This window comes from Eutrema salsugineum, unplaced genomic scaffold (assembly GCF_000478725.1).
Source record: "Eutrema salsugineum unplaced genomic scaffold, Eutsalg1_0 scaffold_7, whole genome shotgun sequence".
Classification (NCBI taxonomy): domain Eukaryota; kingdom Viridiplantae; phylum Streptophyta; class Magnoliopsida; order Brassicales; family Brassicaceae; genus Eutrema; species Eutrema salsugineum.
In genome coordinates this window covers 61,067-83,937 of record NW_006256486.1, presented here as the reverse complement: position 1 = coordinate 83,937, position 22,871 = coordinate 61,067, and the positions used below count along the sequence as shown (strand labels likewise).

General features: G+C 38.1%; 2 protein-coding genes and 1 pseudogene across 3 annotated transcripts; all 3 read right to left on the bottom strand.

The window, feature by feature from the left end:
- Positions 1-2,067: 2,067 nt before the first annotated feature.
- On the bottom strand, positions 2,068-7,720 carry LOC18011410 (annotated as a pseudogene).
- Positions 7,721-9,081: 1,361 nt separating this feature from the next.
- Positions 9,082-15,367, bottom strand: LOC18011400 (probable LRR receptor-like serine/threonine-protein kinase At1g56140). The gene is made up of 24 exons (XM_006392500.2): positions 15,018-15,367; positions 14,594-14,780; positions 14,424-14,495; positions 14,252-14,323; positions 14,089-14,160; positions 13,931-14,002; positions 13,686-13,757; positions 13,477-13,548; positions 13,279-13,350; positions 13,123-13,194; positions 12,970-13,041; positions 12,730-12,801; positions 12,577-12,642; positions 12,294-12,359; positions 12,118-12,162; positions 11,969-12,030; positions 11,459-11,841; positions 11,177-11,375; positions 10,932-11,093; positions 10,726-10,844; positions 10,360-10,570; positions 10,040-10,271; positions 9,786-9,936; positions 9,082-9,656 (listed from the first exon to the last, which is right to left on the bottom strand). Exons 1-24 carry the CDS (start codon positions 15,133-15,135, stop codon positions 9,270-9,272), a joined length of 3,108 nt encoding a protein of 1,035 aa, XP_006392562.2. The 5' UTR covers positions 15,136-15,367; the 3' UTR covers positions 9,082-9,269.
- A 74-nt stretch (positions 15,368-15,441) lies between these two features.
- Positions 15,442-21,305, bottom strand: LOC18011375 (probable LRR receptor-like serine/threonine-protein kinase At1g56140). 2 transcript variants are annotated; one of them, XM_006392499.2, is made up of 24 exons: positions 21,117-21,305; positions 20,824-21,010; positions 20,665-20,736; positions 20,511-20,582; positions 20,328-20,399; positions 20,153-20,224; positions 19,900-19,971; positions 19,706-19,777; positions 19,475-19,546; positions 19,321-19,392; positions 19,147-19,218; positions 18,959-19,030; positions 18,807-18,872; positions 18,648-18,713; positions 18,515-18,559; positions 18,337-18,398; positions 17,863-18,242; positions 17,464-17,662; positions 17,231-17,389; positions 16,974-17,092; positions 16,639-16,849; positions 16,301-16,532; positions 16,049-16,199; positions 15,442-15,944 (listed from the first exon to the last, which is right to left on the bottom strand). In XM_006392499.2, the coding sequence occupies exons 1-24, from the start codon at positions 21,229-21,231 to the stop codon at positions 15,606-15,608; spliced, it is 3,051 nt and encodes a 1,016-aa protein (XP_006392561.2). In that variant the 5' UTR covers positions 21,232-21,305; the 3' UTR covers positions 15,442-15,605. The 2 variants fall into 2 exon arrangements, with proteins under 2 accessions (XP_006392561.2, XP_024006113.1); XM_024150345.1 differs by lacking the exons at positions 20,511-20,582; positions 20,665-20,736; positions 20,824-21,010; positions 21,117-21,305 and having other exon boundaries at positions 20,153-20,238; positions 20,328-20,390.
- Positions 21,306-22,871: the final 1,566 nt, after the last annotated feature.

The window sequence follows — 22,871 nt, the reverse complement described above, 5'->3', positions numbered from 1 at the left end:
AGATTTTTAATCGAATGTCAGACTTAAATCATTAACTTTGTTGTACATGATGATAGATTAATTACATATGGTAGACTTGATTAGATAACACAGACTTGTTTTAACATGTCTGTCTTGCATGACGAGAAACTTATTTTTTTAACACAGACTTATTAAAATCTGATAGACTTTTTTTGTGTGCATAGAGATATTAAATTACTTTGTCATAGTCCCCACAAACATATGTAATATTTGACAGTTTTAATATACGATACATAAATCTGTGACAAGTTTATTGTTTTGTCTGACAGAGATATTCTTCAGAGACATGATAAAGATGTGGCTTTGGTGACAGAGTTAAAGTAATGCTGAATAAATCTATGAGGACACAGACTTATTAAATTGCTAATTTAATTACTCATATGACTCGAACGACATGACAGAGTTATTTTTACGACACAAAAAACTTATATTAACCTGCTGTTTGGTGGCAAATTAACAATGTCGACGACATAACATATTTGTTTTGTTACTGGATTAACCTTTCTTTGATAGAAGACTTATTCCCGGCAGATATATATAGCTCAGTGACAGTAAAGTTTTAAAATAGACTTACGGATTACTTATGATAGATATGTTACCGATGGTTTACCCATAATTACCCTTACGCGTGGTGTTGAGAAGCTGCTAGAGGTAAAATTCAAAACTTGAGTAAAAACTCTGTAATTTTTCTTCTAACATGTCCACTTTGTTTTGCAGTCACGTGTGAATTACGCTAAACAGTTTAGAGTGCAAGCTATTGATGCACATCAGTCGCAGGTGACGTTTGGGTCGTCTATGCATGTAGTCAATTTAACCGAAAAAAATGTTCTTGCCGAAGATTTGACTTGGAAAAGTTACCATGTGTACACACACTTGCAGCAACAGACGCAAGAAACACATGCCGTATGGAACTTTGTCATGCTTATTACACTAAATACTACTTGTACAACGCTTATAGTGGCATTGTGATGCCAGGAGATTCAGATTTGCCTGTTCTAGAACATGTGACTTTGAAAGTTTGTCAGCCACCAGATGTACGTCAGCCACCGGAAAGACCGAAATCGAGTAGGATCAAATCGGCTCTCGAGAAAGCGCTTGATAAAAAAAGACCACGTAAAGATCACAAGTGCTCCAACTGTAACCAGTCTGGTCACAACAGCAAGACGTGTCATCTCGACAATTGATATTTTACGTAAACGTTTTCATTTTTTACTTTATTTTTGTTTCGAAAATAACATCTTGGCAAACTTGTTAACGATATTTAAGTTTACCATCAAATGCAATAAACCTATCATTATGAGAAATATGTCTGACAAAGAATTCATTTAAGAATTTCATATGATGCTACATTCTGAAACTTTCGAAAACAGATACAATTTCCTTTATGTCGTTTTTGAGGTCATGGATCTCCTGTTTGATATCCGCCAGATCATTCAAAATCATTGATTGCTGCTTCGTGATTACCTCTAATTCCTCAGCGTGTGCTTCGTCGAACCACTTGAAAACATGATCTGTACTTGAAAACACGAGGAATTTGTACGTACCATCAAGAATTAATCATCTTCCACACCGTCAAAATCGAAAAAAAAAACAGTGAGAAATCCGGGTTGAACTTGCCACCGGAATAGATGAAACAAGTCGTCTACTTTGCTGGAAACTTTATGCAGACCGAATTCCAGGAGGAAGACAGCCAAAATCGCCACAGAAATCGCAAGTATACGGCGGCTATGTCAGAAAGAGGTGCTCGGGGTTTCAAATAATAGTTTTTAGGGTTTTTAGCTTTAAAAATCGTGGAGAGAGATTCTAGGAGAAATGATGATTTTTTCTGAAAAAAATTGGAAATAAAATCTTCCATATTCTTGTCGATAATACCCAGAATTTAGAGAAATTTTTTACTTTTTTTTTAACTTAATTGATGACTGTGTAATTAACTCATTTTCTTTTGAAAAAATAAATCAAAATGGCATAACTGGTGAATATCAACTCTAAACCACGGTTTTGTGGTCTTTCTTATAAAGATTAAAGTCATTCTAGTAAAACTAGAAATCGAGAGTCAATCTAATAATATTTCCTAAAATTAGAGTCAATCTAGCACATTTCTCTTGAATCAAAGTGAAAATATGTTTCTCCAACCAAAGAAAAAGAAAATACTGAGCGATCCTTAAGTAGTCATAAACATACACAGACAAGAGAGACATTTGTCATCTCCCCTCTTTGATCTTGATTCCAAGCATTGGCTTAGAGTCGCTGACTCTGGGCGTGACAAAGCTGGTGGAGTAGGATGCAGAAGCGCCTGTGTCTTTGGTTTGGAAAGCGCTGAAAGAGGAGCCTGTGGTATCATCAAATCCCCAATGGTCTAGGTACTCTGGCTTAGAGGTGACATCACTGATCTCAATGTCTCCAGAAAGCATGGCCACCACTCTCGACATTGGTGGTCTCAAGGCATAAGATGTCTGAATGCACAGCAGTGCAACGCCTATCATACGCTTCACTTCTTCCATGTTGAATTCACTCAGTTCATCATCAACTAGTTCAACTTCACGGTTTTTTTCGTGTAGGTTCCATGCCTGTATTATTTGTATACACCGCAGTTATTTCCATTTCCAGTCCAAAATTTATATACACTACTAACAAGGAAGGACATATATATACCCATTGAAGAAGATATTTTTTTTCATTCTCCAGATTCATATCAGAGTTTGGCCTTCCACTCACTAGCTCAAGAACCACAACACCGAAGGCATACACATCCGTTTTCTCTGTTAGGTGTCCACGCATGGCATACTCTGGCGCTAGATATCCACTGCATTCATTGGTACAACAACATAAATATATGCATGTGTTAATTAGTTATATATACCAAAGGTCAGGTCAGGTCAGTTCAGGGTTTTTGGAGATACTTACATCGTCCCTGCCACTCGGGTACTTATGTGGGTTTTCTTGTCATCGTATAATTTTGCAAGCCCGAAATCAGAAACTTTTGGAGCCAGTTCAGAGTCAAGCAAAATGTTACTGGCCTTCACATCTCTGTGTACTACACGAACACTCGCCTCCTCGTGGAGATAGGCTAGACCTCTAGCTACTCCAAGGCATATCTCAAAACGAGTTGACCAATCTAGATGTAACGTCTTATTCCCTGCAACATCCAAATCAAGGGCATATTAAAGACTATTCTTTTTTTTTTTAGCTTGGCAGAGAAGCAAAGAGATAGATAATTCATGTTTCTGTTTATTACCAAATAGTGCCTGATCCAGACTTCCATTAGGGAGATACTCATATACAAGCAAACGATGATCTCCTTCATAGCAGCATCCGTAAAGTTTTACTAAGTTGCGATGCAGAACTCCAGAAATTGCTACGATTTCTGCAACAAATTGTCCTTTTCCTTGTCAAGATCCAACCGACAACAGTTTCACCGCCACTTCTCTTCCATCACTGAGGTTTCCCTGCTCAATGTGTTAATCATAAACAAAACGTATTACATATATATACTCTGGTTTCTATTTGTCCATTTATTTTCTTTGGTAAGGGAGTTACCTTGTAAACAGGCCCAAATCCTCCCTCTCCAAGCTTGTTTGAGGGAGCGAAATCTTGAGTTGCACTTTTAAGTTCAGAGTAAGTAAAAGTGTAAGGCTTTACGTCCATACTAAGTATCTCTGCAACAAAATTAATATAACCAATTTGAAAGATGATTATTATATTTTTTTAAAAAATTCAGCTCAAGGGACATGTTTGTATGCTTATTACCTTCATCATCTGTGTACCGCTTTCTTCTTCTTTGGATGATGAAGAAAAGCAAACAGACCAAGATGCTCAAAACTCCTCCTAGGCCAACAATAACACCCACAATAGCACTAGTCCCATTCTTTCCCTTTGATGGTGGTCTGTTACCCACAGTTGGTGTAAAATCTGATGAGCAACAAATTAGTGTAATTTGTTTACATGATTTTAGTGAACATCAAGGGAAAACAAAAAGGAAAAAAGAAAAAAGGATTTTTGCCATTACCTGGTTTTGCACTAACGGCCGATATCAATGGCCCATAAGCCCCTTGGATAGGAATACAACATGTTCCTTTTCCAGCCCAGAAAAGATGAATTTCGAGGTAATTCTCTGATACATTTGCTTTATATTCTCTCTGAACTGCTCGAAAAGTAGAGTCACCAGCTCTTCTGCGTATATCAAAATCCTTTTCAACAAGTCTTCCCTGGAAAAAACATTCAGGAACAAGATCACTTCAAAAAGTTAATACTTGTGAAGCAGAAAGCTCGATCAAGTAAAGTAGTGCAGAGACCTGGACATAAATGTCGAAACGTCGTTTTCCTAGACTTCTCCAAGTGTTAGATCCAAGAATTTGGATTTCAGCAAACTCAAGTGTTACGGTATAGCCTCCATTTTCTAGCCCCAGCCCATAGTACCTTAGGGAAGATGCAGAGAGTCTTGCTGACTGAAAAAGCTCTGAGTCCAAAGTGTTGATGAACTGTGATTGTGAAGTAGATATGTATATATTATTGCTACTTCCAGCGAAAACTCCTACATTACTGGCTGCCCATCTCTGAGCAGCGCTCACAACAAACGAAGCCGGTCCAAGATCCTCGTTCTCTTTCTCATATACAGCTCCGCCAGCAGATCTTATCTCTGGCCCTCCACAATTGATCGAAAAGTTATAATCTAGACACCAATCAATAGAGAAAAAATGTATCTTTTAAGTTTATTTTCCAAGACTACATATATACGTACAGTATATGGTTATGAGGAGGAAGATATATCTCTTTGTTACACTTACATATTCCTTTGCCTCGATTGCAGGGGAAGTTCTTCTGTAGGCAGTCCAGTCCTGATAAAACCCTTTTAGCCAAAATAAAAAAAGAAGAAATTTGATGAGAAGTCCTTCCAATGTGAAAGTTGTTAGCAGCGAACAAGAACTTATTTGAGAATATGAATATCCAAACCTTTTGTCAAGACCTTCCAATGTGAAGTTGTTAGCAACTAGGTTGCTGCACAAATAACATACAGTTTTGTTTACTATGATCATAATAAGAACTATTTTCTAGTGAAAGAGATATATGAACTGAAACCTAAGAATATACGACATAAGAAAAAAATTCCAGACAAATGTATTGTGTACTTACAGTTTCAAGTTTGGTAATCTCACCCATGGAGGAAGACTTCCAGACAAATCATTGTACGACATATCTCTGTTAATTACAAAAGAATATGTTATTTCCAAAACAGTTTCCTAATTACATATCAGGAGCTTCTGTTAACAAGCCCTTCAAAAGAAGTATAAAGGATTTTGTTACCCACATATTGCTCAAAGACTGCCTCTTTTGAGTGGGCAAGGAACCATTGAACGTGTTGTTTCCCAGAAGCCTAAAATGATATATATATACATATATATATCAACAAAGTAGGATTTGTCTCACAACTATCATTATGTAGGTGTACATAAAGACACAAATAAAGTAGAATACTTACAAGTGAGTAAGGCTAGGTAAGTTGAATAGTGAAGCCGGAACTGGTCCTTGTAGTTTGTTGAAGCTTAAATCACTTGGAAAACAGACACCATCAAACTCTTTAGCAATAACTAATGAATGAGGAAAAAAACAGATCATTTCGTATTCTCTCTCGGTGCCTTGAGCATTTGGAGAAACACACATAGTGACATATGCACTTACACTTGTTGAAGACTTGAGTACTCTCCAATATTAGACGGTATTGCCCCAGTGAGATTGATGTTCCTCAATACTCTGCGACATATATCATCAATTAATGTTAACAAATACACGGAGGAGATGGAGGGATGCAGTTGGAGGTAGAAGTTGCCTTACAATGTACTTAAAGATTTCATGTCTTTGATGAATTCAAGTGAAGAGCTTACATTGGATATATCACCAAGCCCCCTACATTTAGAATAGGATTATACAGTATGTGGAGAGGGAAAAATAAACAGAAACAATTAAAAAGGAAAAAAAGTCAAGAATGCAAGATTCTGAGACCAATACAAAACACATACAGTTCTGTCAAAGAAGTTAAGTTGGAAAATGATGAAGGTATCGGACCACTCAGACCAGTTCCGAGAATTCTCCTTGCAATAATAAAACATGTAGCAATCGTTGAATCCCACATATAACTGTCATATATATATACTAGAAAATAGAAGTAATGACAAGAGCAATAATATGGAACAAGTCCATTATATAGAAAAATGAAATCTTCTTACAAGGAAGTAAGTTTGGTCCATTTTCCTATAAAGTCTGGTATTCGACCGGTAACTTCCAGGTCCGTAATCCAGCTGCATTAAGGGAGGGAAATAAAAAAAAAAGAGAGTAAAGATTAGCAAATGATAAAGCTTAAAAATTCGAATTCAATATATGGAAATCATACGCGACTTGCAGCTCCACAAAATTAGCAAATGATAAAGGTATTCCCCCGGTGAGTCCAGAACTATCTATGTACCTGCAAAACGATCATAATTACTTAAATTAATTTTTGTGGTGGGTGAACACTAGCTCTTGCTATTGTTATATATATATATATAAAGCAGGAGATACACACACTCACATTTGTTGTAGTTTCTTACAGTTACCAATCTCAGTTGGTATAGAACCAGAAAAGTTATTTGAGCCAATTCCACTGCATGCAGAAACACAATATATATGTATAGAGATAGGTATAAGGCGCCATCAAAATTCATCGAATTTGATCATATATACATATTTAGACATTAATGAAGAAAGCTTACAGTAATTTTAACTCAGTAAGCAAACCAATTTCCTTGGGAAGAGGGCCAGACAAGGCATTGATCCCAAAAGTCCTAGCCACAGTTGGAGCGTGTGAGACAAGAAATTGAAGAGAGAACAAAAATAAAAGGTATCAATCACACAGCACCTTACATCCATTCCATTTGAGTCAAATTCCCAATTGCAGGAGAAAGGGACCCTGTAAGATAATTTTGACCCAGGTTCCTGAAATATATATATATGTGTCTTTTTGTTGAGCTAGCTAGCTCCAATTATATATGTATTTTGTATTGCTTAATTGTGAAGAAAGAAGAAGAAAGAAAGAGGTTCATACAGATTTGTGAGGAATTTCAAAGTCCAGAGCTGTGGAGGTATAGGTCCTACAACATCCATGGCGTAAACCTTGCTGTGAAGTCAAAAAAAAAAAAAAAAAAAAACAACAACAACAGCATCAGTTGGATCGAGAAAGCGTGATCAACACTCAACAAAAAGTCCAAAAGAGGTGTTTACAGTGCGGTGATGCGGCATATTGTGGAGTTGGAGAAATCGCATCCGCATTTGATCAGAGGGTTGTAGGCTTTGCTGTCTATGGTGATGCCTTCTTCTATGGCGACGCCGGAGCAAAGTTCTCCGCTTATGTTCCATTCCTTCGTCACCTGGATCTTCCAAGTCGCGAAGATGGAGTTCAAAGCTCTCGCTGTGTTTGTTTATATGTATACAAGTCGTCAGTTTCTCAACCAAAAAGCTTAACTAATTCATTCAACAAGTGTTTCATATACAGACCTTCGTCGGGATCGGTTCGTTTTTGAGCTCTAACCAGGTGAACCGAACCGGAGATACACAAGAGGTACCAGAAGGTGAGGAGCAGCCACGTCGGCATCGTCGTCGACGGTGATTAGTTCAATCTCTCTCTCTCTCTCTCTCTCTCTCTCTCTCTCTCTCTCTCTCTCTCTCTCTCTCTCTCTCTCTCTCTCTCTCTCTCTCTCTCTTTTTTCTTTTTGTTTGGCCCTGAAACACAAATTACAACAATAGTGTGTGTGTGTGTGTCAGTGTGTCTTATACACTCTACTACTAGTGAGTACACTAAAATTAAGCTTGTGCTGTGATGTGTGTGTTGTGTGCCCTATAAATTCTCATTTCCACCCAAAGTCTTCATTGACTTGTGTTGTATGCATACCAACCAAAACCATGATTATGACCGGTGGACCACCCTGTTTCAGTGTTTGGCACTCTACATTATCAACGCTTGAAGCCACTGGTCACACTAATCTCTATTAATTTCAACCTTAATATTTTTTTTTTTTTAACCTTAATATTTTCATCTAAAGACTAACATTACCATACAAATTCTAACGGCTACTCTTTGTTTCCTTAATAATTTCGTGGGTCTTTCCATGCTTATGATATTTATCAAGAGGACAAGACCTTTTTTTTTTGGGTTTAAAAGAGGACAAGATGTGTGACTGCTGCAACTGCAAAGCTTCTTTCTTTGCAAGTAAAGACTTCACAACTCTTTCTTTTCTCTCCTCTTCCAAGTTCTCACTAACCCATGTTTAGTGGTTATAGATTTCAGTTTCCACTTATATCATTTCTAAAGTTAGTGGAAGTAATGATTTTTTTTTTTAAATGTATTTTTAGTAGGTCTTATGTGCCAAAATAATTATTATGTGGGCTTTATTTATTTAGACAAATAGTTAACTATGATTGCAAAAATATGGAAATAAGTCTATTTGTTAGACATACTTTTGTCTTGAGTGATCTTGACTATTATTACACACACTTCTTATTACCAAAGTTAAAGCCAATAATATCCCTAACTAAACAGTTACTAGTGAAAGCTAGAAAGAGCGTGTGATATGGGCAGTTGACTCTTGAATCTTTCTCAGTCAACTGGTCTTTTGAGTTGAAATGTCAGTAAATTGCAAATTGCAAACAGACAAACGCTATGGATATCATGACCGATCACCATCACCTATTTCTTCCACTTAGCTCCATGGAGCAATAATGAGGAAGACTTATGATAATTATTGGCTTTGTTTTTCTCTTCTCGCAAATCAAAACAATTTAATTTGATTTAAGTATTATGATAATTAAATTTGTTTTCAATGCAAAATAGACCTAGCTTAAATGGGTCTATATGAGTCAATGTAATTCTGGCGGATCTAAAACGGGCAACCTTTACAAATTTGGGCAACCTAAAACTAAATGAATCTTTACGAATTTGGTATCTAAACAGGATAGATGGGTTGGGAACACCGTTGAGTTTGTCTATGCAATTTGGGAACACAATACAACTTCGATCAAATATGCGCTCTCTACTTTTTGGTTTCATAGCAAGTATCATTATCTCTTCAACTTCACCGGCTACAAATTTCCCTCAACAGATTAGAGGAATATGAAGAGCTTAAATATTAAGGAATCAAAATAAGAATCTGTTTCTCCAATCAAAGAAGAAAATATTGATCATCATGTACACAAATAGTTGATGATACAGGCAAGGGTCTTTGTCATCTTCCCTCATTGATCTTGACTCCAAGCATTGGCTTAGAGTCGGTGTTTTTGGGTGATATCTCGGAGCCAGGCCTCGTAAAGCTCGTGGAGAAAGATTCTGATGCGCCTGTGTCGTCTTTGGTTTGAAAGCCGCTGAGAGATGAGTTTGTGGTGTCATCAAATCTCCAGTCGGTAAGGTAGCCAGGCTTAGAGGTGACATCACTGACCTCAACGTCTCCTGAAAGCATGGCCACCACTCTTGACATTGCTGGTCTCAAGGCATGATGTGTCTGCGTGCATAGCAGAGCGATGCCTATCATGCGTTTAACTTGTTCCATGTTGAATTCTGTCAGCTCATGATCAATAAGTTCAACTTCACGACTTTTCTCGTGTAGATTCCATGCCTATAATAAGAAAAAACACAAACGCAAAAGAACACAAGGATTATCAGTTTTTGTACCCATTCAAGAAGATTCACTACTATCTCAAACTTCCCTCATTTACAATCAATTATATAACAAGCAAGGACGTACCCATTCAAGAAGATATCTTTTTTCATCCTCCAAGTTCTCATCAGAGTTTGGTCTACCACTCACTAGCTCAAGAACTACGACACCAAAGGCATACACATCAGTTTTCTCTGTTAGATGTCCACGCATGGCATACTCTGGCGCAAGATATCCACTGCATTGGTACAAACAATCGCACGAAAAATTGTGTTATAAATCCATAGTTGTGTTGCAAACAAAACGTACATCCCAAGTTGTCAGGTTTAGGGTTTACATACATCGTCCCTGCAACTCGGGTACTTATATGGGTTTTCTTGTCATCGTATAGTTTTGCGAGTCCAAAATCAGAAACTTTTGGGACAAGTTTAGAGTCAAGCAAAATGTTGCTGGCCTTCACATCCCTATGTACTATGCGAAGCCTCGCCTCCTCGTGGAGATAAACTAGACCTCTAGCTACTCCCAGGCATATCTCATAACGGGTTGACCAATCAAGATGTAACGTCTTATTCCCTGCAATATCCAAATCAATGGCAAGTAGATAATGTGTGCTTTTAGCTTGACAGAAACATGGGTCAATAAATCATGTTTTTAAGCGTACCAAATAGAGCCTGATCAAGACTTCCGTTAGGAAGGTATTCATATACAAGCAAACGATGATCTCCTTCATAGCAGCACCCGTAGAGTTTTACTAAGTTGCGATGCTGAACTGCAGAAATCGCTACTATTTCTGCAACAAATTGCCCCTTCCCTTGCCGGGATCCAACCGACAACTGCTTCACCGCCACTTCTCTTCCATCACTGAGTTTACCCTGTTATGCGAAACAAAACGTATAACTTATACTCTGGTTTCTAAGTACTTTTTTTAGTAAAGGAGTTCCCTGTTTCAATGTATTAATCATAAACAAAACGTATTACATATACTCTGGTTTCTATTTATCTTCTTTTTTTTTGGTAAGGGAGTTACCTTGTAAACAGGCCCAAATCCTCCTTCTCCAAGCTTGTTTGAGGGATCAAAATCTTGAGTTGCACTTTTAAGTTCAGAGTAAGTGAAAGTGTAAGGCTTTACGTCCATACTAAGTATCTCTGCAACAAAAAAGAACCAATTTGAGAGATAATATTCAGGTTTAATTTTAATTCAAAGGCATATTTGTAAGCTTATTAGATCTATACCTTCATCATCTGTGTACCGCTTTCTTCTTTTTCGGATGATGAAGATAACCACACATGCCGAGATGCTCAAAAGTCCTACTACGCCAACAATGACACCCACAATAGTACCAGTCCTGTTCTTTTCCTTTGATGGTGGCTTATTGCCCACAGTTGGTGTAAAATCTGAATAGCATTATGTAACACTTAGGTATTTACTAGCATCAAGAGAGTGAAATTCAGGGGAAAAAAAGGATTTTTGCCATTACCTGGTTTTGCACTAACGGCCGATATCAATGGCCCATAAGCCCCTTGGATAGGAATACAACATGTTCCTTTTCCAGCCCAGAAAAGATGAATTTCGAGGTAATTTTCTGATACGTTTGTTTTATATTCTCTCTGAACAGCTCGAACAGTAGAGTCACCAGCTGTTCTGCGCACATCAAAATCCTTTTCAACAAGTCTTCCCTGGATAAACATTCAGAAGAAAATTATCATTACACCCAAAAGTTAAACTCGTGAACCGGAAAGCTTGGTTCTTTAGTGCAGACCTGGACATAAATGTCGAAACGTCGTCTTCCTAAACCTCTCCAAGTGTTAGAAATAGAACCAAGAATTTGTATTTCAGCAAACTGAAGTGTTACGGTATAGGCTCCGTTTTCTAGCCCCAGCCCATAATACCGTAGGGAAGATGCAGAAAGTCTTGCTGACTGAAAAAGCTCTGAGTCCAAAGTGTTAATAAATTGTGCTTGTGAAGTAGCTATGTATATATTATTGCTACTTCCGGCAAAAAGTCCTACGCTACTGGCTGCCCATCTCTGAACATCACTCACGAAAAATGAAGCTGGTCCAAGATCCTCGTCCTCCTTCTCAAATACTGCTCCACTAACAGACCGTATTTGTGGGCCTCCGCAGTTGATCGAAAATTCAGAATCTATAGACCCATCAATAGAGAAAATCTTATATAGTTAGTTTATCAACAGTATATACAGTCCAAATAGTTGCTCATAGCACTCGGAGAAAAACGGTTATGATGATATATATCTCTTTGTTACACTTACATATCGGTTTGCCTCGATTGCAGATAAAGTTCTTCTGAAGGCAGTTCAGTCCTGATAATAAACTTTTAACAAAAAGACAGAGAGTTTCAAAAAGATATGACAAGTCCTCTATACTTTTTTTTTGGCAAGAACTTATTAAAGAAAATCACCTATTGTCACGACCTTCCAATGTGAAGTTGTTCGCAACTAGGTTTCTGCACAAATAAAATACAGTTTTGTTATCATTAGAATATGAAGACGCCTAATGTGTATATACAAGGAAAAATTTTCTGAGAGTGAAGAACACCGTAAATATAAGTAGAGGAGTAGCGTTTTGTTTACTTACAGTTTCAAGTTTGGTAAGCTGACCCATGAAGGAAGACTTCCAGATAAATCATTGTATGACACGTCTCTGTAAGTATAAAAGAATAATAATTAGGATACACTGAATATTTTCTATGTTCCAAAACAGATTCCTAATTTTCTTGGCAAGTCTTCAACTTGAATAAGCGCCAAGTAACTTGAGTCTATGTCAGGAGGATCTGTTAACAAAACCTCCAAAATATTATGGGATACGTTGTGGCTTTCACAGATGAATCAATTACAGTATAAAGGGCTTTGTTACTCACATATTGCTCAAAGTCTGCCTCTTTTGAGTGGGCAAGGAACCATTCAATGTGTTGTTTCCCAGAAACCTAATATCAAGACATCAAAGTTTTTCCACAATTATCCAGGTAGTTGTACATAAGGACCCAAAAGAAGCAGAAAACATATAATCTTACAAGTGAGTAAGTCGACTTAAGTTGAAAAGTGAAGCCGGAATTGGTCCATGTAGTTTGTTGAAGCTTAAATCACTGGTAAACAGACACGAATTACAGTAAAACATTCATGTTAAGCAATTGAAGATCACTTCGTGTTCTCTCGGTGTATTTCACAAATCATCTCACTCTTTTCACAAATAAACAGCTTTCAGAGCATTTTAAGGAAAAAAAAACAAAAAAAGCTCTAACTTATGCACTTACACTTGTTGCAGACTTGAGTATTCTCCGATATTAGACGGTATTGTCCCAGTGAGATTGCTGTTCCTGAATACTCTGCGACAGATATCATCAATGTTAAATACACGGAGGAGATGGAGGGAAACAGTTGATATATTGGAGTAGAAGTTGCCTTACAGTACACTTAGAGATTTCATGTCTTTGATGAATTCAAGAGAAGAGCTTACATTGGATATATCCCCAAGCCTCCTACACTTAGAATAGGATAAGTGGAGAGAAGGAAATAGTAAAAAAAAAAAATTGATGATTTTGAGACCAATGCAAAACACATACAGTTCTGTCAAGGAAGTCAAGCTGGAAAATGACGAAGGTATCGGACCACTCAGACCAGTTCCGAGAATTCTCCTGCAGTAAAACATGTAGCAAACGTTGAATCCCAAAATTTAACTGTCATATATATACTAGAAAGTAGAAGTAACGACAAGAGAAATGTTAGATCAAGTCCATTATATAAAAATGAAATCTTCTTACAAGGTAGTAAGTTTGGTCCAATTTCCTATAAAGTCTGGTATCTGACCTGTAACTTCTAGATCCGTTATCCAGCTGGTACAACAGAATTGAGGGAGGGGAAAAAAGAGAGAGTAGAGATTATTGTAGGTAGAAATGTAAAGATAAAGCTTAAATTCGTTTCATACCCCAAAAAAAAGAAGAAGCTTAAATTCGAATTCAATGAATCTTACGCGTCTTGCAGCTCCACAAGATTAGCAAATGATAAAGGTATTTCCCCTCTGAGTCCAGAACTTCCTATGTACCTGCAACAAATGTAAGAAATTCGTTTTAAAACAAAAACAAAAACAGAGCAAGCAAGAATTGTGTGGTTGGTGAGAAGTAGATGATTTTGAAAGCTAAGTTTTGATATATGAATTATAAACAGGAAATGAAAACATAAAAAAGACTTGTAGATTTGACAGAAATACACACTCACAGTTTCTGTAGTTTTGTACAACTCGCAATCTCAGGTGGTATAGAACCGGAAAAGTTATTAGAACTAATACCACTGCCAGGAAAAAAAAAAGATAGAAAGGTATAAGGAACCATCAAAGTCTCTCCCATGTAAGCAATAAGGAAGCAGAAAAAGCTTACAGTGATCTTAAATCAGTAAGCAAACCAATTTCCTTAGGAACAGGGCCAGACAAGGCATTGATCCCAAAAGTCCTAGGAAATAAAAATGAAAATGAGCGTGGAGGTGCAGGAAATGAGCAGAAATAATAGAGAAACGAAGAAGAAGGTTTCACAGGATGTATACATATATTGCATTCGAGTCAAATTTCCAATTGCAGGAGGCAGGGAGCCTGTGAGAACATTTTGACCCAAGTTCCTGAAAGAAGGAGAAAGATGTGAAGATTTGAGGCTTGTATATATATGACCAAGAAGAAGAAGAATAAAAAGGGGGTCTATTATATGATCAAGAAGCATACAGATTTGTGAGGTATTCCAAGGTCCATAGCTGTGGAGGTATAGGTCCTGCAACTTCCATGGCATAAACCTTGCTGCATGCAGGTGAAAAGTTAACATCATCAATAGAAAAAGGCAGTGGGAGAATGCGTCAAACACTTGGGGTGCACAAAAAGAAAAAGAAGAAGCGTACAGGACGGTGATACGGCAGATTGTGGAGTTGAGGAAATTGCAGTCGCATTTGATAAGAGGGTTGTAGGCAGGGTTGGTGTCGGTGACACTGTCGTCGATGGCGGCGCCGGAGCAAAGTTCGCCGCTGATGTTCCAGTCCCTCGGCGCCCGAATCCTCCAAGCCGCGAAGATTGAGTTCAAAACTCGCGCTGTCAGTTTTGTTTTTCCCACAACACAACCGTCACATCATTCATCATTAATCATTAATCAAGTACTAATACAGTTTTAGTTTGGGGGTTATGCATCTAATTACAACTACGCTTTAACTTGCTTATACTAGAGTATAGAAAGAAAAACAAACAAACTATATAAAAAAAAAAAAATTAGGATCCAAACGAAAAACTAGCTTCAACAGCCGAACAATCCAATCGAAGGAGAAGACAGACCTTCGTCGGGATGGGTAGTGGCTCCGGTTCGGTTTTGAGCTCGAACCTGGTCAACCGAACCGGTTATACACAAAAGGAACCAGACGGCGAGGACCGGACAGTTGAAAGTCATGGCCATCGTCGATGTGAGTAAGAGAGACAAAAGCCAAAACGAGAGACGGAGCTTTTCGCTTTGGTTACACAGAGACTATTACTATGGTGTTCTTCTTCTTTGGACTTTTGAAGATGCATTCTGCTTAATTTTTGAATTAAATTAAGACGGTCGTCTAATCTAAGCAACACGCTAAATGCACGTGGAGTGCACGCGCCTCCGTGTCAACGGAGACTTCAACAATGGCGGCTGAAGGGTGCGACCGCGAGTGCAACCATCACCACCTTTTGAAGGAACTACTCTACTATATAATATAATATACTATAAGAAATCGGAACATAACATTCACTCAAACGACGTCGTTTTGTTGGTCTGACAAATGCTCGTATTGCACAAAAATAACAAAGACTATACAGTAAATGTTTCTGTTTTTTACAAGTTACAACGCAAACCAGTCTAAATGTAAACAACAAAACTCAAAAAAAAAAAAAGGTGTTTCAAGTCGTGCGTGCATCTTCGACTTGGGACTTTGAAGGAGGACTCTTTGGAGTATCAGGCAATATCCAGCTCGAGCTCGTGGCACCGCTCATGAAGCTCATTGCGTTCTCGAATGTTCTCTCCGAGACGTAACCTGGCTTCGCATTGGCTTCCGTTACCTCCACATGCCCCGTCAACATGCCTACCACTCGGGACATCGCTGGCCTTATTGCATGATCCGTTTGTGTGCACAAGAACGCTACCCCTATCACACGCTTCACTTCTTCCTCCTCATATCCTTCTGCTAGTTCCGGATCCACAATTTCCACATCACGATTCTCTTGGTGTAGGCTCCATGCCTGCCACAAAACATATATATATAACCTACGTGTTTCACCAAAAACTTCTTCTTCTTCTTCTTACAAGCCTGATCACATGCATCAATTCTGGAAATATAACATACCCATTCGAGAAGGTATTGTTTCTCGTCATCCAATTCTGGAGAGGAGTTGGGCCTTCCGCTCACAATTTCCAGGGCCACTATACCAAAGGCAAACACATCCGTCTTCTCCGTAAGATGTCCAAGCATCACGTACTCTGGTGATAGATATCCACTGCAATTTTGTGTAACAATCAACAACGCTAATTAGTCTTAACCCATTTGACAAAACAACAATCTCATTTTAAATGTGAGGTTTCCAGGATATTTGTTTACATTGTCCCTGCAACTCGGGTACTTATGTGCGTCTTCTTGTCATCATATAGTTTGGCCAATCCAAAGTCCGAGAGTTTTGGTACAAGATCCGAGTCGAGCAGAATATTGCTTGCCTTCACATCCCTGTGCACTATACGAGGACTTGACTCCTCATGCATATATGCTAAACCCTTGGCTACTCCCAAGCATATCTCGAAACGGTCTGACCAACCAAGCTGCAAACTGTTTTCCTCTGCGACAGTCATGCATACAATGTGTAAGAGAATAAGTGCTGCATTTTACAAAATCTCACAGGATGCCACATTTTTTTTTTTATTTTAACTAGTTCATGAGCATACCGAATAGAGCTTGATCTAGACTTTTGTTTGAGAGGTATTCATATACAAGCATGCGCTGATTTCCCTCAATGCAGCATCCATACAGTTTTACAAGGTTGCGATGCTGAACAGCTGATATAGTGGCAATCTCCGCAACAAACTGACCTTTTCCTTGCCTGGATGCAACTGACAATTGTTTCACCGCTATCTCTCTTCCGTCGTTCAGTTTTCCCTGCACCACTGGATACTTTTAGTATATAGCCAATACATAAATCATACATCAATTCCAATGCATTCATCTCTTCTACTGTGCTCCCTATATTGGTGTTTCATTCACATTCTCTAAACGGTCTTACCTTAAAAACAGGTCCAAACCCTCCCTCCCCAAGCCTGTTGGAATTATCAAAATCTTGAGTTGCAGCTCTGAGTTCTGAGTAACTAAAGGTGTAGGGCCTTATGTCCAGACTGTGTAGCACTGCATAAAATTATGTGGTTCAAAAGAACCAGTTTGAAGGTTACAGTTGTTCACGATTCGACTTTAATAATATTGCCTCAGCTTAAGACTCTCTATTGACTTTAATAATATTGCCTCAGCTTAAGACTCTCTATTTACCTTCTTCATCAGCCGCCCTTTTTCTTTTCCGACGGATGATTAAGATGATAGCGATCACCAAGATACTAATCATTCCTGCTCCTACAATGGCCCCTACAATTATAACAACTGTTTTCTTGGATTTCGAAGGCAACTTATTATCTACAGTAGGTATGAAATCTGCAGAGAAGAAAAGCTGGTAGTGAGAAGAGACATTGGAATCTACAAAGATCATGAAAAATCTTTGATGTTACCTGGCGTTGCACTGATAGCTGAGACTAACGGCCCATAAGTCCCTTGAGCAGGAATGCAACATGTCCCTTTTCCAGCCCAGAAAAGATGAATTTCGATGTAATTTTCAGATACATTTGCTTTATATACTCTTTGAATTACCCGGGAAGTAGAACCGTTAGCCGTTCTGTGCATATTAAAATCTTTTTCAACAAGTTTTCCCTAAAAAAAAAAAGGCAATCAGAGTTCTGAAACCGTCATGTAGCCTCTTAGACCCCCGCTTGAACGAAATACTACAGACGAACCACATGCATATTATCAAGTTCTTTCTAATTGAAATGACAATATGAAAATCATCTAATCTCACAAAAATAAAATAATGAATTCAGAGACAAGAAGAAGCTCAATGTAATAGTAGAGACCTGGACATATATGTCGAAAAGTCGCCTTCCAAGACTTCTCCAGGTATTAGAACCTTGTATTTGTATCTCACCAAACTGAACTGTTACACTATAGCCTCCATTTTCTAGCCCCAGTCCGTAATACCTCAGAGAAGATGCAGAGAGCCTCGCTGATTGAAAAAGTTCTGAGTCCGAAGTGTTTGCAAATCGTGTATTAGCTGAAAGAGCTATGTATTGATTACTATTACTCCCAGTAAATAGTCCTACATTGCTGACTGCCCATCTCCGCGTTCTACTAACGAAAAATGAAGCTGGTCCAAGCGCTCCCTCGTCCCTCTCATACAAAGCTCCACTACTAGACCTGATATCCGGGCCTCCACAGTTGACCGAAAAGTTGAAATCTGGGCACTCATAGAGAGAGAGAGAAGCATGTTAACCAACGTATTTTCTAATATATGCATCCTAACATTGTCAATGCCATTTAGATACACTTACATACTCCTTTTCCTCGATTGCAGCGAAAATTCTTCTGGAGGCAGTCCAGTCCGGGGAAAACCCTTTTAGAAAGAAAAAAATGAAAAATATGGCATGTAGATTAACATTTTCATGCTTTCGAGATAGAAATTCTGTAGAACTTTAGGCACGAAGAATAGAACAAGATGGACAAAGTCACCTTCTGGTAGAACCTCCCACTGTAAAGTAGTTGTTAACCAGGTTACTGCAGAATAAGACCAAAAAAAGGTTTGTTTTCAGCACAATAATGTATTTTGTGCCATTAAATTTAAGCACATAGTTCCCGAACTTACAGTTGCAAGTTTGGTAGGCGAACCCAAGAAGGAAGATTCCCAGCTAAATCATTGTATGAGACATCTCTGCACACAAAACACTTTGAAGTAAATTGACAAGTTTTCAATAGATGGTACTCAGAGAGAAGCTACATTCCTCTACATATATTTGTTACTCACAGATTGCTAAGAGAGGGACTCTTTTGAATGGGTAAAGAACCACTCAACTTGTTATTTCCAAGAAACCTAAACGAAAGTAACAATATTTATACTCAGTTAGTCAGCGAATTTTGAATAAGAGCATGTGATGGGAAAAACGACTTTATTCTTACAAGTGAGTAAGTTGGCTTGAGTTGAAAAGCGACGCTGGAATTTGCCCAGTTAAGTTGTTGAAACTCAAATCACTGGAGAAGAAATAATGTTTATTGTATAGGTGCTTTATGTAAGAAAGTTTATCATCTCAGTTTAGTAACAAAGAAAACATTGGAAAACATTTTGTTTAATCTTGTCACATACTTACAGTTGTCGCAGCTGAAAGTAATCTCCAATATCGGAAGGTATTGTGCCTGTAAGATTATTGTTCCGTAATACTCTGCATGATATATAAAAAATGTCAAAAATACAGAGGAAAGGGAAGAGCTAAAAGTTTCAGAAGTTCATCAAGAATAGGCCAAAGCTGAACAGAAGTCCTTACAGTACACTTAGAGATTTCATGTTCCGGATGAATTGAAGAGACGAACTGCTATTGGATATTTCACCTAGTCTCCTGCATTTTAGATTTCCATCAATATCGAGACAAAGGAAGAACTGAAAATTGAAGGAGAAAATAATATATATCCAACACTTACAACTCTGTCAACGAAATTAAGTTTGTAAATGTTGATGGAATTGGACCACTCAAACTAGTCCCCAGAATTCTCCTGCAGTAAAGCATGTATTAAACATTGAGTATAGCCTTGGATATATAGAGTGGTATACCATCAAGTGTTTGATTATTACAATTCACTCTCTCTGCTGATAGAGAATTTGTAAGAGCTTAAAACAAAGAAATAAGAGAGCTGCAATATGAAATTTCTCACAGAGTAGTAAGTTTGGTCCAATTTCCTATAAAGTCTGGTATCTGACCTGTAAGTTGGACATCATTAATCCAACTGAAACGACACAGAAAAAAAAAAGTCAATCCAAAACTTACGAAGAGTTAAGAGTGTGCAAATGTTACTTAATGAGCTGCCAGATACAATAACAACCCAGGAGTTTATAAGAAAAATCTTACGCTTCTTCCAGGTCCACAAGATTAGCAAATGAAGAAGGAAGTTCACCAGTAAGTCCTGAACTTCCAATGTACCTGTCATAAATACGAGAATCATAGTATATTCCTAAGACAATATGAGAAGTGAGATTTTGATGGAGTGCTGATGCAAGAATTACTAAATGTCGCCGTTATTTTGGAGTTTTGTAGGGAATGCATGAATTAAAAAAAGTTTACAAGAAGTATGATCGACCGGCAAAGCATTGCATAAACTTACATTTTGACTAGCCTCGTGCAATTTCCAATCTCAGGAGGTAGAGAACCAGAGAAATTATTCATATCAATCGCTCTGTACAACGGGAGCTCAAACACAAAACAAAAAAAAATCCTTTAAAGCAAAAACTAATGAGCCGGTTGAAAGTGAGATGAGATACTTGATGAGAAGTCCTTACAGTGATCGTAAATCAGTGAGCAGTCCGATTTCTTTGGGAACTTGTCCTGACAATGCATTGGCCCCAAAAGTCCTAAAGTTAAAGGCAGCAATAAGAAGGAGGAGGAAACAAATGCTCATATGAAATAACTATAGAGCTTGTCTGGAAAAGGGAAAACGCTAAAAAGGGGTAAGAGTGCCTTACATCCACTGCATGCGAGTCAGGTTTCCAATGCCAGGAGACAGGGAACCAGTCAAGAAATTCTGATTTAGGTTGCTGCAGGACGAATGAGACATGAGTGATGAGTGTGTTCAAATGCAAAGAAAAGAAAGAATGATTGCTAAAAATAAAAGCGTACAGATTTGAGATGTAAACAAGAGTCCAGAGGTCTTGAGGAATTGGTCCGGCAACATCCATACCACGAGCCCTCCTGCAAAAAGCAGTTCGAGTAAATTTCAGAGCAACTAAAGGCGGGGAAAAGCGTCGAACAGGTGGAAGGCAAAGTTGAAAAACGAACAGAGCAACGATGCGGCAGATAGTGGAGTCGACAAAAGAACAGTCGCATTTGATGAGAGGGTTGAAGGCTAAGTTGTCGATGCTGACGCTGTCGTCGATGGCTGCTCCGCTGCAAAGTTCGCCGCTGATGTTCCATGCCTCCGTCGCCGTTATCTTCCACAGCTCGAAGATCTTGTTCAACGCCCGAGCTGGATTTGACCACAAAACAATTTCTCTGCTTATTCATTCTTCGCAAAAAACAACAAGAACCTGGTCAAATCAAATATTTTAACGGAAAAGTTTAGATTGGAGCACCTTCGTCGGGATCAGTAGTGGCTCTGGTTCGGTTCTGTGGTCGAACCACATGAAATAAACAAGATATGGACACGAACCAAACTGCGACAAAGAGATACTGAGACCGCCTCGGCATCGTCGGTCCAAATATGCGATGAGAGAGAGAGAAAGAGAGAGAGAGAGAGAGAGAGAGAGAGAGAGAGAGAGAGAGAGAGAGCAAACCAAGCTTGTCAGACTAAACTCGCCATCTCTTTATGCGTCCAATATTATACTCCAATTATAGTAATTTTACTTAAATAAATCCAGTAACAGCTTGTTCTGTTTTTAGATTTTAAATAATATTGTGACCATGTGGGTTCCTTTTCAGTATTTTGGTCTTTAGTTATTAAGACAACACCAAAAATGTGTCTGAACGCTTGAAATCACGCCATTCGTTAATCATTACTTACTATATTAATTAATGGATTAGGTGTGTTCAAGTGTATGTCCGATTTCAATTTAAAACTGCTAATTTTGTACCGGAAGCGGGTTCAAACCGATTCAAACAAGAATGAATTAAGTGAACCTTTGACCAAGATAGATTACTACTTAATACTTATCCATGCATGATATCAGCTAGCAAGCTGCTTCTTTTTTGTTGTCGTATTTCGTTTTAATCCACCATTGAATTCGATAGGTTAACGTATTTCTCGTACATATATGTAGAGAGAACGATTGGATGCAATCAAAATCGCTTATATGAACCCTTTCGAAAATGAAAAAGAGAAAAATCGCTTATATCAAAATTATAAGACGACCAATAAACGATAGAATTATGATTAGGACAAGGACGTTTTCAAATACAAATCAATCAATACGTTTGATTATTCTTTTTAAATTTCGTGGTTGTTTTTTTCAACGAACGCAAATCTATAAATAATAATTATATCCTCCCTTTTTATTATTTTTTGTTGACGATATATAAGTATATTATCTGCATGACTTGGCTTGGCGGTAAATGGCTATTAGATTTTGTTGAATATGATGACCGATGAGCTTCTGCTTCTCCACGCATTCAAAGGTTTTATCTCAGTTGTATTTACCAAAGTACCCTTGAAGATCATTGGGTCGAGTGGGCCAAGTGGGCCGAGTTAAAAAATAATTTGTCTTTCCGCGAACCTCCATTTTCTGTTGGGCCACGTAATTATCGTTTTTTCTTTTCCAATACTAATTTCCAAGCCTCGATCGGAGATATTTGGGCTCTCTGTGCAAACAAAGTTTCCGATCCCTTTAAAATGAAAAAGCCCATTTTACTCTCTACACGATCTTGTAGTATCTTAGTGGAAAATTGGCCATTTTCAACCCAAACTTTTCCGAAGTGTTAAAGTTAGACCAAAACTTATATACAGTGCGTAAATATACTTAATCATTATAACAATTTAAATTGCATTCTTAATCTTTTGATTTTGTGTTAAAATATATTTCCGTCCAATCGTTGTTAGTGTTCTGTTAAACGATGCCCAAGTGGCATCCATATAGTGAAGGTGTCGTTAAACAATGCCTGCGTGGCATCCACATCGTCAAAGTGTCGTTTTGGGTTAGAGTTTAGGGAAAAAAAACAGATAAAACTTCGTCGTTTACGCTATCTTCAACCCATCGACTTTACTCGTCAGCAGCGACTTTACTCAGCGAGGAATTAGTTGCTTGGATAGCAAGAAACAACAAATAGAACGGCTCTTTTACGGACAGAGAGAACAAGGACGTAGTTGCGGAAGCCGTCCAGAGAGCCTAAAATGT